At 39.6% G+C, this 16637-nt stretch overlaps 3 protein-coding genes across 8 annotated transcripts in view; all 3 read left to right on the top strand.

Moving 5' to 3' along the window:
• LOC140703801 (uncharacterized) overlaps positions 1 to 15381 on the top strand; it is a 44011-nt gene extending 28630 nt beyond the window's left edge. For 3 of the 6 annotated variants that reach the window (XM_078387573.1, XM_078387571.1, XM_078387576.1), the window contains 2 exons: positions 2641 to 2728; positions 8048 to 15381. In XM_078387573.1, the coding sequence (XP_078243699.1) occupies positions 8048 to 10072 (2025 nt within the window). In that variant the 5' untranslated portion in view covers positions 2641 to 2728 and the 3' untranslated portion in view covers positions 10073 to 15381. Of the gene's footprint in view, positions 1 to 958; positions 1051 to 2640; positions 2729 to 8047 lie in introns of all 6 variants that reach the window. The other 3 variants (XM_078387574.1, XM_078387572.1, XM_078387575.1) reach the window with 2 other exon arrangements.
• The window catches only part of LOC140703827 (uncharacterized), a 221687-nt gene that overhangs the window by 90000 nt on the left and 115050 nt on the right, over positions 1 to 16637 (top strand). The gene's annotated exons all lie outside the window — the stretch shown is intronic.
• LOC144587402 (uncharacterized) overlaps positions 10070 to 16637 on the top strand; it is a 44024-nt gene continuing 37456 nt past the window's right edge. Inside the window, exon 1 of the mRNA XM_078387982.1 lies at positions 10070 to 10391. Within this exon, the coding sequence (XP_078244108.1) occupies positions 10105 to 10391 (287 nt within the window). The 5' untranslated portion in view covers positions 10070 to 10104. The remainder of the gene's footprint in view (positions 10392 to 16637) is intronic.

The raw sequence follows: 16637 nt of genomic DNA on the forward strand, positions 1-16637 counted from the left end.
CTTCCTCTCATAAAAGTCCATTATTTTGTCTTTCTTCAGTCTTGATTCTAAATTTTCTTTTTCTTTTCACTGCTTTGGTGAATTAGTCTTTCTTCTGAATATTCTGTTCCACGTCCTCTTTGAGTCCTGAAGTTACTGCCTTAAAGTCTAGAGTTTGGGCTTTGATGTGATCTATAAGTTGATTAATAATGTTCATTTGAATCTCCTGCATCTAGTTCTTAAAAGAATCTGCCATTTCTATTTCTTGGGTGTAAATTTATTTTAAGGTAAGAATTTCCACTAAGAAATAAAACCCCAATTTTCTTTTTTACCTTAAATTTTCCCCTAAAAATCTCAATTCACAGAGAAGCCTACTGTAGTTATATTTACATCACAAATATACCAAATACACAATAGCTTAATAATTCTGCTTTTAAAAAGTTAAGGTACTTTGATGCAGCCTTTTATAAATCCAGGAGGATTACCTCTACTTCCATCTTCTCTCCAAGACTCGCTATGTCAACCGAATCCATTCTTTTCCTTGTACTTCAAATTCAGTCACAATCCGTAAAGCAGTAAAACCATCCACTGGTCAGTCTTTGTGTTAAATGGGTCGGTCCAGGCCCAAACTCCCATTTAGCACATCCACATTGTCTATCCAAATTCAGCCAGAGGTAGTTTTGATTTGTAATCCACCTTTCTCGACTCATAGCAAGGCCGCTTCGGGGGGGGGGGGATGAGTTGCCCCACTTTTGTACATAAACACCCAGATTCTCCCCAAATACCTCCATTACACAGTCTCTTTAAAAACTCAGATCTTATTAAGCATCAAATATTATGGGTCTGTATGTTCAATAAAGTTTCATTTCTTTAAGGTGTGACACAGTTAAAAATTGGCCTTTTGAGGTACCTTTCTTTTAAACCTTGAGATTATACCTTCCCATCATGGCTGGTAACCTGTGATTCCCTTTTCTTCCAGAAATCTGTCCAATCCCCCTTTTCAAGGCATCTAGGCCAGATGTCGTCACCACATCCTGTTGCAAGCAGTTCTAAAGACTAACAGCGCACTTGGTAAGGAAATAAGATCCTTAGGTTGTTCCTTAGATCCATCGAATTGGCCTTCTTCACTGCTGCCGCACACTGGGTGGACACTTCCTTTCAGCTGTCCACCAGCACACCAAGATCTCTTTCCTGATCTGTCACAGACCGTTCAGAACCCATTAGTTCAGGAAAAAAATTGATTTTATGCCCCAGTGTGCGTTACTTTAAATTTTCTTAAATTTTCTTATATTGAAATGCATTTGCCCTTTTACTGCCCATTCTCCCAGTTTGGAAAGATCCTTCTCGGGTTCTTCGCAATCCCTTGTGGTCTTCCCCGCCCGGAAAAGCTTCGTGTCATCTGCCAACTTGTCTACCTCACTGCTTATCCCTGTCTCCAGATCATTTATGAACAGGTTGAAAAGCACCAATTCCAGGACAGATCCCGGGGACACACTGCTGTGCCCATCTCTCTCCATTTTGAAAACCTCCCATTGACAATTCTCTATTTCCTGGTTCTCAACCAATTCTCAGCCTATAAGAGGAATAGCAAAAGCAATCTGTTTTGCAGCAGTAATTTTTTGGATGAGCAGTTTAATCAATTTTTCAGCCGTTTTGAGGTGGAAACAGGTACAACTGTTATTCCGTACCTGCTCTCTATAGTACATCCCTAGAATCTACCATCGACAGAGAACCACTACTACTGCAGATTTCAGATGTGAGATGCGCTTTCCGGAATATTAACGTTCCAAATGCAGCTGGACCAGATGGAATAATGGGACGAGATGTTAGGGGCTGCGCTGCAGAATTAGCTGGAGTTTTTTTCGGATATTTTCAATCTATCCTTGTCGCAGTGTTCTGTCCCCAGAGCTATAATTGTACTTAATAGTGAACTTAAAGACCACCAGTAGTGGACAGCTGGACAGTGTTACTTAACCTGCGGTGTAGATGTTTGTATTTTTAGTAGGGGATTTTTAGTGGGTGGGGAGTGTTTGAGGATATTTGTATGCGTGTGTATGTGGGTCTCTGGGTGTCTGTGTGAATTTCGTTGTATGGGTATACTATGTATAGACTTACAATGACAATAAACTTGATTTGATTGGATTTGACTTGCCCTCTTACCCCCTGACTGTGGAGTTCTCTCAGCAGCCTTTGGTGAGTGACAACAGAGGGCCCGGTGCAACCCTCGGTCCACGACATCACACGGGCTCTGGTGCTTTCTGGATGTTGATTTTGTTTTCCTTTTTTAGTGCAGCTTTGGTTTGATTCATTTTAATGCTTGTAGTCTTGCATTTCTTCACTTTTAAATGTTGCTTTTTTCTGATGCACGTAAGCTATCTTGGGTCTTTTTTAATGAGAAAGGCAAGATTAAAAATATTTTAAATAAATAGTGAGAAACATCCCATCTTGTATGCTCCTGCTTTCATTGCATGTGTCAGAGGGAAGATCCGCCTGCCTGCTTTTGTGTTCATCTTGTTCTGCTGCCTGAAGAGGAGAGAGAGATGGGGACGGAGCCCCGTTCAATTGAAACATAACGAAGGCACATCCTGGCAGGAAACATTTTTGATTTGCTTTATCCATGAAGCTTCCAGGCTGATCTTTTCTATTTTTCTTTTCTCCTAGGCAGGGCTGAGACTGAGCTGAATTCTCTTTGCTGTTTTTAGGACCAAAACCGAAGAACCAAACCCCAGATCCCCCCAACATTTGCAAGGTAAGTGAGATTTCAAGAGGTGGCATAAGGAGCCTTCCCGCAAACACTCACCTCTCAATTTCTCCTGGTTTCCATTCTCATACTCCGTCCACAACACTACACTTCCTCTTTGAACATGTGCAGAGTGTTGGTGTTTGGGGAGATAGTTTTCTTTCATCTTATTTAGGTGTATGGTCTTCTTAGAAAAAAATCTCAATCCTGCTCACCCCAACCCAGGACGTCATTGTTTATTCTTGCCATCTCCTGTTTGAACACCTCCACCTTACCAAGTTTCATGGATCTTACATTCCAGGTTGCTATGCAGTATATTTCTTTTCAGCATCGGACTTTCCTTTTACTTCCAGGCACGTCCACAGCTGAGCGTCCTTTCGTCTTTGGCCCAACAACTTCAATAGCTCTGGGGCTACTTGTATTTGTCCTCCGCTCTTCCTCAGTAGCATGTTGGACACTTTACGACCTGAGGGGCTCATTTTCCAGCCTCATATCTTTTAGCCTTTCTTTTCTGTTCATGGAGTCTTCTTGGCAAAGATATTGGAGTGGCTTGCCAATTCCTGCTCCACGTGGATCATGTTTAGTCAGAATTCTCCACTATGACCTGTCTGTCCTTGGTGTCCCTGCAGGGCATTGCCCATAGCTTCTCTGAATTACTCAAACCTCCTCACCCCGACGAGGCAGCCATCCGTGAAGGTGATGGCCACTATATCAATCTTATATCTACACTCCAAATGTTCCAGCTGTCCCACCTTTGCCTAGATCCTTTGGGCACTTGCGTAAAAGCACCTGTGTATGCCCCCCCCCCAAGAAGGGCTGCTTGTTTGCTTCTCCTTCCAGTGGACCAACATTCCTATCCCATCACGTTCCCAGTCCTAATTCCTACACTATCGCCACTTTGTAGTTCTCTACCCTCTCCACCCTCAGTCCACAGGAATGAGGAGTCCCGAATGGGACACCGCTCTGCTCTTGTCGGCTTTCCTCCCGGATTCAGTTTAAAATATTCTCTGCCAACTTTTTAATGTTAATCTGGTTCATGTTCATTCATGTGAATCCTGTCTTGCTTGTACAAGCCCGGCTTGTTCCAAAAAAATTAACGAGTGCCAAATGAATCTAAACCCCTCCCCTTGACAACATCGTCTCATCCACATGTTGAGACCTGTGAGCTCCACCTGCCTAGCTGGCCCTGTGTGTAGAACAGGTACCACATCTGAAAATGCTGCCTTTGAGGTCCTGGCTTTCAGCTTCCTTCCTAACAACCCTAATTTGATCTCCAGTACCACCGTCTCTTTGGTGCGGATATGCACCACCAGTGCTACTTCGTCCGCAGCACTCTTTACGAGCCTCTCCAGATGAGACGTAACGTCCGCAACCTTTGCACCAGGCAGGGGAGTCACTGTGCGGTCCTCACAACCGTCTCAGACCCCTCGCTCTGTTTTCTTGAGGATTGAATGGCCCACTACCAGAAACCCCTATTTCCCTCCCCATGGGGAGTATCCTCAATCTGACTGCGTACAGGCCCATCATCTGAAGAAGGGGGTCTCCTTGAGGGTGTGGTTTCCCTCTTGTCAAGATTGGCATGCTCCAGCTCAGAGACCTCCAATTCCAGCAGCTGAGGAGCTGCTTGTTAATGAGTGGGATGATGACTGAAGGTCCCTGGAGGTCTCACTATGGTCCCTCCCTCTCTGCTTCTGCTTCCCCGTGTCTGCAGCCAAGTCCTCAAGGGAGCAAACCTGTTCCCCAAGTTCCTGGCAAGCTCCTTGCAACAAGGACACACACCTGACTTTTGCCTAAGAGGTTTGTGGGGCGCTCGCCCTTGTGGCCCCTGTTTTATCTCATAAAGGCTCACACTCCTTCCTCCTCTTCACCTGCCACCAGATGTTGTTTCCCTAACATCAGTTAAGTACTGGACACTTATGCTGCCAAACACAATCAGTTTATTGAACAGGGTGGGGTTAATAAGCAGTTGGAAATTGCAGTATAAATCACAGGAAGTGAATCACATATATTAAACAAGGTTTGGTTCATTCAAATAACTCTTTTATCTCTATCTATCTATCTATCTCTGAATCTCCAGGTCCAATTCCCAAGCCTCCAGCTCTCTAACCCTCGTTCAGCACCCCTTCTCTCTTCCCCCAGACCTCCAAACTGTCCTCTGGGCCTGCCTTCCTGTCTCTCCATTGGCTCTCCCGTCAAGGTTCCGCAGTGACGGACAGGTGATGTCTGGGCTATCCCTACAGTATGCTGTCACGCACGTGACCCTCGGTGCAAAACACAGAATAGCCGCCAATCCACTGCTGGCTTCCTGACTGCATGCTGGCATTTCTTTCAAGCTTGCCAAACCTCTCCTCAAAGGACGTGAGAGGCAGTATCTGGGGCCCAGGCTTCCTCGCCCTGCAGCTGAACTCCCTGTGTCTTCTTAGCCTGCACTTGGTTGCAGGAGGCAACGGCCTATAACTTGACCACATCTCTCACATACAGTAGTACCTCAGTTTACGTACGCCTCGGTTTATTTAATTTCTCATTTACGAATGGAAATCAGTTCAAAATGATAGCTTGGTTTACTTCCCCCCCCCCCCGTTTCTTTCGGTTTGTGAATTAAGTTTCCTCGTAACTGGTGGTCTTTAGCGCCGCCACCCTCACTATGGCAATCAGCGTTCTGGTCTACGTATTTTTTGCATGGCATAAAGTCTCAGAGGATTTATTGTGATGTGCAGCATTTAGAACTGGTGAGCTCACTGTGTCTTCTTACCCTGCACTTGGTTGCAGGATCACATTCCTCCACTTTTGCTTTCTAACACTGTCCTTCCTCCCCTCCCCAGTATTTATTTATGGTAACCAATCCTTTAATTCAAATATTTGTTTCCTCTTTAATCAACTGAGAAATTCCCTTCTAATTTTCTAGAAATCTACGTACAGTGGTGCCTCGCACAACGATGTTAATTGGTTCCAAAAAAATCAACGTTGTGTGAAACATCATTTTGTGTAACACCATTTGCCATAGGAATGCATTGAAAACCGGTTAATCTGTTCCAATTGGAACGGATTGCCGTCCTTGAGCAAAAATCCCCATAGGAAACATCCTTGAGTGAAACCCGGTTCCCCAATTGAAATACATTGAAGCCGACTCAATGCATTTCAATGGCTTTGCGAAGTCCTTTTTCGCTCCTGTAAAAGTGTCTTACAATGTTTGGAACCTGTTTTAAATGCTTGCAATCGTTAGCCCACCTCCTGAAACCTACGCAAACTTATTTTGGTGTTGTTCTGAGTTGTCGTTAATTTTTGGTGATTTTTTGTTTTCTCCATTGAAAGCCATTGAATGGTCTGTCTAATGGCTTTCAATGGAGAAAAGAAAAAATCACCAAAAATTAACGAAGACTCAGAACAACACCAAAATAAGTTTGCATAGGGTTCAGGAGGTGGGCTAACGATTGCAAGCATTTAAAACAGGCTTCAAACAGTTTAAGGCACTTTTAAATGAGTAAAAAGAGACATCAAAAAGAGCTTTAAAAGAGAAACGGAGATCAAAGAGCTCTTTCCGATGCCCATTTTCGCTCCTGTAAAACTGTCTTAAACTGTTTGAAGCCTATTTTAAATGCTTGCACTCATTAGCCCACCTCCTGAAACCTATGCAAACTTATTTTGTTGTTGTTCTGAGTCGTCGTTAAATTTTGGTGATTTTTTGTTTTTCCCCTCATTGAACTCTATTGAACTGTCCGTCCAATGCATTTCAAATTTAACAGAAAAAGCCATCGTTCTGTGAATTCATCGTTGTGTGAGGCACCCGTTGTGTGAGGCACCACTGTACAATCATTGTGGAGAATAAAGGAATGAGGTTAAAAAGAGAATTTAAAAATTGATCATCAGTACATTCATTATACTGTAGATGAAAAAATTCTACCAAAGTATGATAGCTGATCTTCTCTAAGAAGCATGAAGAACACTGTTTCCCAACCTTTTTTGAGTCATGACCGCCTTGTATAATCGCTAAGTGATCTGCAATTTTCCCTGCCACATTTTCATTTAAAAGGAATTTTGATGTGAGAATGAAATTACATCAAAATAGATTTTTCAGAATAGACTTCTACCTTAATGATTAAAAGGAGGGCTGCAAATCTACTCTACCAAATATTTATATATTTATTAAATTTATACCCTGTTCATCTAGACTGAAGTCTACTCTGGGTGTCTAACAATAATAGATAAAATTAAAACATTATAATAAAATAAAACATAATATGTAAAAACGTACTTCAAAATAGGGAAAATAATTAGGTGATGACAGGAGGGAAAGCCTGCCTAAAGTGCCAGGTCTTAGGTTTCCTCTTAAAAACACCCAGTGAGGGAGCCAGACAGATCTCTGGGGGCAGACTGTTCCAGAGGCAAAGGGCCACTGCTGAGAAGGCCCAGTTTCTTGTTCCTTCTCTCTGAGCCTTAGGCACCCCAGCCGCCCTTCCTAGCTAGAACAAGGGGTTCGAGTATATCAAAATTAGGGCTTTCATTTACACTTTGAAATAAATACAGTGGGGTCTTGACTTGAGAATTTAATCCGTATTGGAAGGCGGTTCTCAAGTCAAAAAGTTCGCAGGTCAAATCTGCATTTCCCATAGGAATGCATTGAAAACCGTTTGATCCGTATCTGCTCTTTTCCGTCCATAGAAACTAATGGGAAGCTGCTATTCTGCCTTCGACCACTAGAGGGGGATATTTTGTTTCTTTTTTTCTTACGTCAAGAAAGGTTCAGGGAAGGCAGGGAAAATACAGTCCAGGCAGTACAGTACCAGGCAGTCTGAAGACTGTCACCCAATCCACTCTTTAAACGCTGGGAGGAGTGAGGAAGCAGACAGGCACCCTTTTCACTGGCCAACAGTTAACTGAAAGTTCAAATTTTGCACTTTCCCTGCCTCCCACATGGTTTTTTTTCAGTTCGTTAACTCAAAACTAAGTAGGCAAGTCAAGTCAATATTTTCCTATGAGAGTGGTTCGTAAGTGAAAATGTTCGGAACTCAGGCCGTTCATAAGTCAAGACCCCACTGTATGGAAACAAACAGACAGCCAATGCTAGGCAGCCAGAGTGGGGAAAATATTCTGATGTTTTCTCACCCCAGTGAGCGGTCTGGCTGCCACATTCAGTATCATTTGAAGTTTCAGCATCAATGTGAAAGGCAGCCACACGTAGAGTGTATTACATTAGTCTAATCCCGAGATTGCAAGCACATGGACTGTCCTTTCTTCCTTCTCTGTGACCCAGGCAGAGCCCGAATGGTTCTTTCCTTATCCCTGCAGATTTCTGACATGGTTGTTTCGCTTCTTTTTCTAATCTATCAGATGATGACCAGGAGAAGAGGAATTTCCCAGCAACACCTGGGGCATCCTGGGCAGAAACTCATACCGAAGCAAGAAAACCAAGAATTGAAAATGCAACTGGGTAGGAATGGACGTCAAATGAAAGAAGTAATGCAAGGGAGAAACCACAGAAAAGCATGTCACCGCAGTAGTCATCAAATAACTCATGGAAGGGAGGAACTGTATCCATGTATGGAATGTGGAAAGGGCTTCAGTCGGAGTGGTCATCTTAGGTCACATCAAAGGACTCACACTGGGGAGAAACCACATAAATGCATGGAATGTGGAAAGAGCTTTAGTCAGATTGGTAACCTTAGGTCACATGAAAGAACTCACACTGGGGAGAAACCACATAAATGCATGGAATGTGGAAAGAGCTTTAGTCACAGTGGTAACCTTAGGTTACATCAAAGGACCCACACTGGGGAGAAACCACATAAATGCATGGAATGTGGAAAGAGCTTTAGTCACAGTGGTAATCTTAGGTTACATCAAAGGACTCACACTGGGGAGAAACCACATAAATGCATGGAATGTGGAATGAGCTTTAGTCTGAGTAGTCACCTTAGGAAACATGAAAAAACTCACACTGGGAAGGAACCATATAAATGCATGGTATGTGGAATGAGCTTTAGTCAGAGTGGTGACCTTTGGAGACATAAAAGGACTCACACTGGGGAGAAACGTCATAAATGTATGGAATGTGGAAAGAGCTTCAGTCAGAGTGGTCACTTGAGGTCACATCAAAGAACTCACACTGGGGAGAAACCACATAAATGTATGGAATGTGGAAAGAGCTTTAGTCAAATTAGTAACCTTAAGTCACATGAAAGAACTCACACTGGGGAGAAACCACATAAATGCATGGAATGTGGAAAGACCTTTAGCCAGATTGGTCACCTCAGGTCACATGAAAGAACTCACACTGGGGAGAAACCACATAAATGCATGGTATGTGGAAAGAGCTTTAGTAAAAGTTGTGACCTTAGGTTACATCAGAAAACTCACACTGGGGAGAAACCACATAAATGCATGGTATGTGGAAAGAGCTTTAGTCAGATTAGTAACCTTAAGTCACATGAAAGAACTCACACTGGGGAGAAACCATATAAATGCATGGAATGTGGAAAGAGCTTTAGCTGGAGTGGTATCCTTCGGACACATCAACGAACTCACACTGGGGAGAAACCACATAAATGCATGGAATGTGGAAAGAGCTATAGTCAGATTGGTAACCTTAGGTCACATGAAAGAACTCACACTGGGGAGAAACCACAGAAATGCATGGTATGTGGAAAAAGCTTCAGTCACAGTGGTGACCTTAGGATACATCAACGAACTCACACTGGGGAGAAGCCATATAAATGCATAGAATGTGGAAAGAAATTTAGTAACGTTGCTAACCTTAGGAAACACGAAAAAACTCACACTGGGGAGAAACCACATAAATGCATGGAATGTGGAATGAGCTTTAGTCAGATTGGTAACCTCAGGTCACATGAAAGAACTCACACTGGGGAGAAACCACATAAATGCATGGAATGTGGAAAGAGCTTTAGTCAGATTGGTCACCTCAGGTCACATGAAAGAACTCACACTGGGGAGAAACCACATAAATGCATAGAATGTGGAAAGAGCTTTAGTCAGATTGGTAACCTTAGGTCACATGAAAGAACTCACACTGGGGAGAAACCACATAAATGCATGGAATGTGGAAAGAGCTTTATTAGTAGTTGTCATCTTAGGTTACATCAAAGAACTCACACTGGGGAGAAACCGCATAAATGCATGGAATGTGGAAAGAGCTTTAGTCACAGTGGTAACCTTAGGTTACATCAAAGGACTCACACTGGGGAGAAACCACATAAATGCATGGAATGTGGAATGAGCTTTAGTCGGCTTGGTAACCTTAGGTTACATAAAAAAAACACACTGGGTAGAAGCCATATAAATGCAAGGAATGTGGAAAGAGCTTTAGTCAGAGTGGTTCCCTTAGGTCACATATAAGAACTCACACTGGGGAGAAACCACATAAATGCATGGAATGTGGAATGAGCTTTAGTCACAGTACTGTCCTTAGGTTACATCAAAAGACTCACACTGGGGAGAAACCGCATAGATACATGGAATGTGGAAAGAGTTTTAGTCAGAATGGTAACCTTAGGTCACATGAAGGAACTCACACTGGGGAGAAGCCATATAAATGCATGGAATGTGGAAAGAGCTTTAGTCACAATGGTCATCTTAGGAGACATGAAACAACTCACAGTGGGGAGAAACGACATAAATGCATGGAATGTGGAAAAAGCTGTAGTCAGAATGATAGGTTACATGAAAGAACTCATACTGGGGAGAAACTATAGAATTGAATGGAATGTGGAAAGAGCAATAGAGTGGGGTCTTGACTTGAGAACTTAATCCGTATTGGAAGGCGGTTCTCAAGTCAAAAAGTTCACAGGTCAAATCATCATTTCCCATAGGAATGCACTGAAAACCATTTGATCCGTATCTGCTCTTTTCTGTCCATAGAAACTAATGGGAAGCTGCTATTCCGCCTTCGACCACTAGAGGGGGATATTTTATTTCTTTTTTTTCCTTAGGACAAAAAAGGTTCAGGGAAGGCAGGGAAAATACAGTCCAGGCTTTACCAGGACTGTCTCCCAATCCACTCTCTAAACGCTGGGAGGAGCGAGGAAGGAGGCAGGCACTCTTTTCACTGGCCAACAGTTAACTGAAAGTTCTAATTTTGCACTTTCCCTGCCTCCCATGTGGTTTTTTTAGTTCGTAACTCAAATCTAAGTACGCAAGTCAACTCAATATTTTCCTATGAGAGTGGTTCGTAAGTCAAAATGTTCGTAACTCAGGCCGTTCGTAAGTCAAGATCCCACTGTTTTCAGAACTCCTGATAAGTTAACCTAGGCATAAGGAGCTCTTTCAGTTTTTGTACTGGTTTCCACTGTAAAGAATAAACAACCAAATGCTGATGTAATGCAAAAGAGAAAAAATGAAGTACATTTTGAAGTGCCACTTGTGATGTGTTTTACTTCTATCTTTATTTAACAGGGAGCCGTGGAACCTTGTGCTAAAATATGATTATAAGCATATATTGTGCAATGGAAGCTTTTACAAAATTTATGTAAAAAGAGAAAAGGATGGATGTTCTGAGCTAACTGATGAAAGAAAAGCAAGTAGTGAAGAGAGAGAAGCTGTCATTTGTTTTAGAAGGCTTTGCCCTCAAAAATAGTAATTGTAATTGAGTTTTAAAGCGGGTACCAATGAATTTATATTCTCTCTTTTATATGAACAAAAATATATATATTCCTTATTTATGAAGAACTAGGTGTTTCTATGCCATTGAGAGGACACTGCTTTGTAATGGCAGGAACTGTTGGAAGGAGTGGAAATTTGGGTTTTTCAAGCTCTGGTCTCTTCTGACCCTGGACTGCTCTGGGTCGGAGGTGACCAAGTCCTTTGATCCTCGACATCTGAGCTTTTCAGAGGCTGCGAAATGCAAGCTTTGAGAAGATTTGTTTTTTTTTTTCTGACTCAGGCAGAACAAAGGTTTATAAAGACTGGGAGAAATCTCACACAAAGTGTTATTAGAAAGGAACAGAGAACCATAGATGTTTGCTTTAATGGAGTACAATATACGACGGAAATGATGCCGGATGAATGTCCTTGGAAGAACGGAAAGATAACCGTGAGCGAATCACAGCCAGAAAAAGATTTTACATACGGCTACATGAGAATAATTTTTAAAAAAACATTTCTAATCTTTATTCCATCATGATATCTTTGTGCTGCAACACATTTTAAAGTTATCATCTTGCATGGCTTTTTAAAAAAACAAAATGTATTTAAATAATACATTTAAAACAGGAGTCAGGGAACTTTTTTACCTTTTACCCCCCAAAAAAATTTATATATGCTGACATTACCCCCTTGATTTGAAAGGAAGGAAATCATACATTATTTGAATTCAAAATATTATTGAATCTACACAGGCTGTGTACCAAACTAGCAGGTTATATAATCAGTATCAATGGCTGCCAGGCTATGTACGGAACTAGCAGGATGCACCAAATTTAATAAAGATGTGCACTATTTTTGCTGGAACACATTGCACTCCAGCCATGGGGTGGTATAGGGAGTAGTAAGGTGTCCAATGTGCCTAGCAAGTTGCATTAAATTTTTGCTAGCTCACAGAGGATTTAAACATCAATGGCTGCCTGAGTTGTGCTAGCAAGTCAGGAAACTGCAGGCAGACAGAACTTTCTCCACACCACAGGAGCAGTCTTTGACATTCCCAGAGCTGCAGAGGGTCTCTCTGGCGATGGCCTGAACGATGGTCAACTGGGAGAAGGCTGTAAGGCTTGGCCTCAAGGCTTCGAGGAGGACGAGGAGGAGGAAGGAGGCAACTGGGCCCCGCTGGTAGAAGCAGCAGGTTCCTCTTCCTGTCTTGGCCTCTTTGTGAGGAACCTCTCCATGGTCAGCTGCTTCTGCCGCCTTTTCAGCATCCCTCCGAAAGGGGACATGGTCCTTTGTCATAATGTTGTAAGCCACCCAGAGACCTTTGGGTAGTGTGGGCGGCACATAAATTAATTAAATAAATAATAATAAATATGTGTTTGAAAGGTCATGTGCCAGAGCCTAGTCTGGGTGATAACGTAATGTTTGAGTCTGAACATTTTGCCACTGTTCTAAGAGCTCCTTCAGTTTTTTTGTGTTTTCTTCAGGCTGATTGTTAATCCAATGTCTTGGCAGGCCTTGCTAAAACGATTCATAAGTTGTTGGAAGTCTTCAGCAGAATGGGCAACAACAGCTGCATCATCGGCGAAGAGGAAGTCCCGCATGCATTTCAGCTGGACTTTGGTCTTCGCTTTCAATCTAGAGAGATTAAAGAGCTTTCCATCTGATCTAGTCCAACCAAAAAATGTAAATCTCTGATAAATGGTTGTTGTGGGTTTTTTGGGCTCTTTGGCAGTGTTCTGAAGGTTGTTCTTTCTTTTTTTTTTTTTTAATATTTTATTTTATACAAAAAAAATACACAAAAGAACACATACATAACAAAAATACAAAAAAATACAAGTAATAGTGCTTATTATAAACTAAATTCTAATGTGCACCCCATACCCACGGGACTCTATTTACTATAATAATTTTTTTCTTACAGATTACCTCTCCAAAATTGTATTGAGTATTCTTTAGAGGCTTTCCCCCTTCCTTTCACTAACACAAATTCCACAAATTTACCCCAAATATCATAGAAATTGTTACATCTTATTTCCCCTCTTTTTATTTTAAGTTCCATAGTCAATTTATCATTTAATGCAATGTCCCATACTTCACAATACCAGTCTTCAATTTTAATATAATTCTTGTCTTTCCAAAATCTAGCTATTAATATTCTAGCACCTGTCATAAAATTAGTGATTAATTCTTTCGAGTGATGGTCCAGATCTGTATTATCAAAAATTGACAATAAAGCAATTTTGGCATTAAAATCAATATCTTTACCAAATATATCACACATTTCCTTAAAAATCAATTCCCAAAATTTCTTAACCACTTTACATTCCCACCACATATGAAAATACGTACCAATTTCCTCATCACATTTCCAACATGCTTTGGAGTATGTTGGATTTATTATATTCAATTTTACAGGAGTCAAATACCACCTTAGACAGATTTTAAAAAAATTTTCCTTTATTCTTGTTGACATTAATCTTAACACTCTCATCCTCCACATTTTTGTCCAATCCTCTATTTTAATATCTGTTTTTAAATCGTTTTCCCAAATTAATTTTAAACCTTCTATTCCCCATTCTTTTTCCTCTTGTTCCAAAATTATATTATATATTTTACTTACTATTCCTTTCAAAGTTGTATCTTGCATATCTTCATGTGATGACAGAAATTGTTCGTACTTAGTAAGTTCTCTACATTTACCATTAGTTTTCAACCAATCCTTTGTCCAGGTGTCTAACTGAATAAGATTATACCATGATAGTTTATTAGATTGCAGTTTAGACATAATCATCTCCTTCGATCTCATGTTACCCATCCAGTCCTTCAATCTTGCAACCCTTTTATTCTTAAATAATTCTACTAAATCCTTTAAATTTGTAGGAAAGTTTTCTGTCTCAGTCACTAGTTTTAATGGTGAAGTTAAGGGACAAAACTTCTCTTTATATTTATTCCAAATATTTAACAGGTTTCTTAAAAAGGGGTTTTTAATCTGATTTATTGAACTTCTCTTTAGTATATTAAACAAGTATCCTTCAGCATTTCCATTTATTTCTGAAGATTCCATCTCCCACCAAATTAATTTTTCTTTATTGAATATAATATCTCCAATAACTCTTAATTGATTTGCTATATAATAATTTTTAACATTGGGCATACCTAAACCTCCTTTTTTTTGAGCCTTATACCAATATCTTTTATTTATTCTAGATTTTTTGCCTTGATTACAAAATCCATTAATTAATCCCTGCCAATATTTAAAATCCTCTTCTTCTAATCGTATTGGGAGCATCCTAAATAAAAAAGTGATCTTCGGTAATATTTTCATCTTAATTAAAGCGATTCTCCCAAACCATGATAGTTTCAATTTGGCGTACTCTTGCAATTTATCTTTAATTTCATTTTTTAATTTATTAAAATTTTTCTCTTTTAATTTTTGAGTTGTTCTAATTATGTTTATACCTAAATATTTGATAAGATTACACATTTTAACGCTATATTTATTCACAAACATGTCTTGCTCCTGTATATTATAGTTAAACATCATCATTTGTGATTTTTGCCAATTAATCCTTAAACCTGTTATTTCCCCAAATTTTTCTAAATGGTTTTTAATGTTTTCCATACTCTCTAATGGATTTTTAATAGTCAGTAAGGAATCATCAGCAAACAAATTAATTTTAATCATTTCATTTTTACCTGTTCCTTTAATTAATTTATCATTTCTTATTGCGTTAGCTAATAATTCTATAATCATGCAAAACAATATTGGTGAAAGTGGGCAGCCTTGTCTAGTACCTCGGCCTAGAAAGATCTTTTCCGTTATACCATCATTAACTATTATTTCTGAAGTATTATCTAAGTATAATTGATCTATAACACCTCTAAACTTTTTACCAAATCCCCAACCTCTTATAAGAAGTTTTAGTGTTGACCATTCAACACAATCAAAGGCTTTAAATATATCCAATGATAAAATCATTGCTTTTATTTTTTCTTTTTCTATTTCATGTATAATATTTAAAACTCGTCTAGTTAAATTGTCCATTTGTCTACCCTTAATGAAACCACATTGGTCTTCATTAATATAATTTGCTATAAATCTATTTAATCTATTTGCCAATATAGCGGTAAAAATCTTAGCATCTTGGTTTATTAAAGATATAGGTCTATAGGATCCCGGATCTGTTTGATCCTTATTGGGTTTTAGAATGAGAATCGTTAATGAATGCTTCCATGAAGCTGGTATTGTCTCTCCTTCCATTATCTTATTATAAATCATTTTTAACTTAGGTATTAAAATGGTGCTAAAGTGTTTATAATATTCTGGACCCAATCCATCAGGACCTGGTGTTTTACCATTTTTTAATTTATTTATGACTTCAGCAATCTCTTGCTCCTTGATCTCTTCTTCTAATATTCTTTTATCATTTTCTGATAATTTAGTTTTTAAATTATCGTTTATATATTTTTCTATACATTCTTTCTTTATGTTATTTCCTTTGTATAGTTTCTGAAAAAATTCATGAAAAATCTTCAATTTTTCTTTCATTATATTACAATTTTTACCTTTTTGATCTTTAATTATCCCTATTGAATTTTTTGCTCTTTTATTTTTACACATTTTAGCTAACAATTTTGAGTTTTTGTTATTAAATTCAAAAAAATGTCTCTTTAAATACATCAGATCTCTTTGAACTTTCTCTATTTCTATATTATCTAATTCCTTTCTCTTAGCCTGAATTTCTATTAATATTCTTCTATCTCTTTCTGTAAAAAATCTATTTTCTAAGTTTTTCAAATCTTCTTCTCTGTTAAATATTGACATAGTATGTATGCTGTTCCTAACACTGCCATTTTTTGTGGCTCTGATTTTGTGATTTCTGACATCTGCAACTGCTTCAGAGCAGTGGTCTCCTATCTTGGGCCTCTAGATGTTCTCGGACTACAACTCCCAGAAACCTTCACCACCACCTCTGCTGGCCAGGATTTCTTTGGTGGACACATCCCCTTTCTCAGACACATGGAAACAGAATGAATTGTAGAATGAAATATCCATTTCACAAGCAGAATATTCCAGATATCCATTGGGTTTTTGGTAATGGTAGGCCTACATGCAGTCATTCATGGTCTTTATTATTTTAGGGTATTGTTGTAAACATTCCTCCCAGAGACAGAACGATACCACATGTTTTTGATAAAAACACGAGGATGGACAATTAGCACTATAAAAAGTACCGTATATGTTGGTGTATAACACCACCCGCTGTACAAGATGACCCCCAAAAAGAGGGCGAGGAAGAGACTTTGAAAAGTATCTGCT

This window comes from Pogona vitticeps, chromosome 2, assembly GCF_051106095.1.
Source record: "Pogona vitticeps strain Pit_001003342236 chromosome 2, PviZW2.1, whole genome shotgun sequence".
In the NCBI taxonomy this organism is placed as follows: Eukaryota; Metazoa; Chordata; class Lepidosauria; order Squamata; family Agamidae; genus Pogona; species Pogona vitticeps.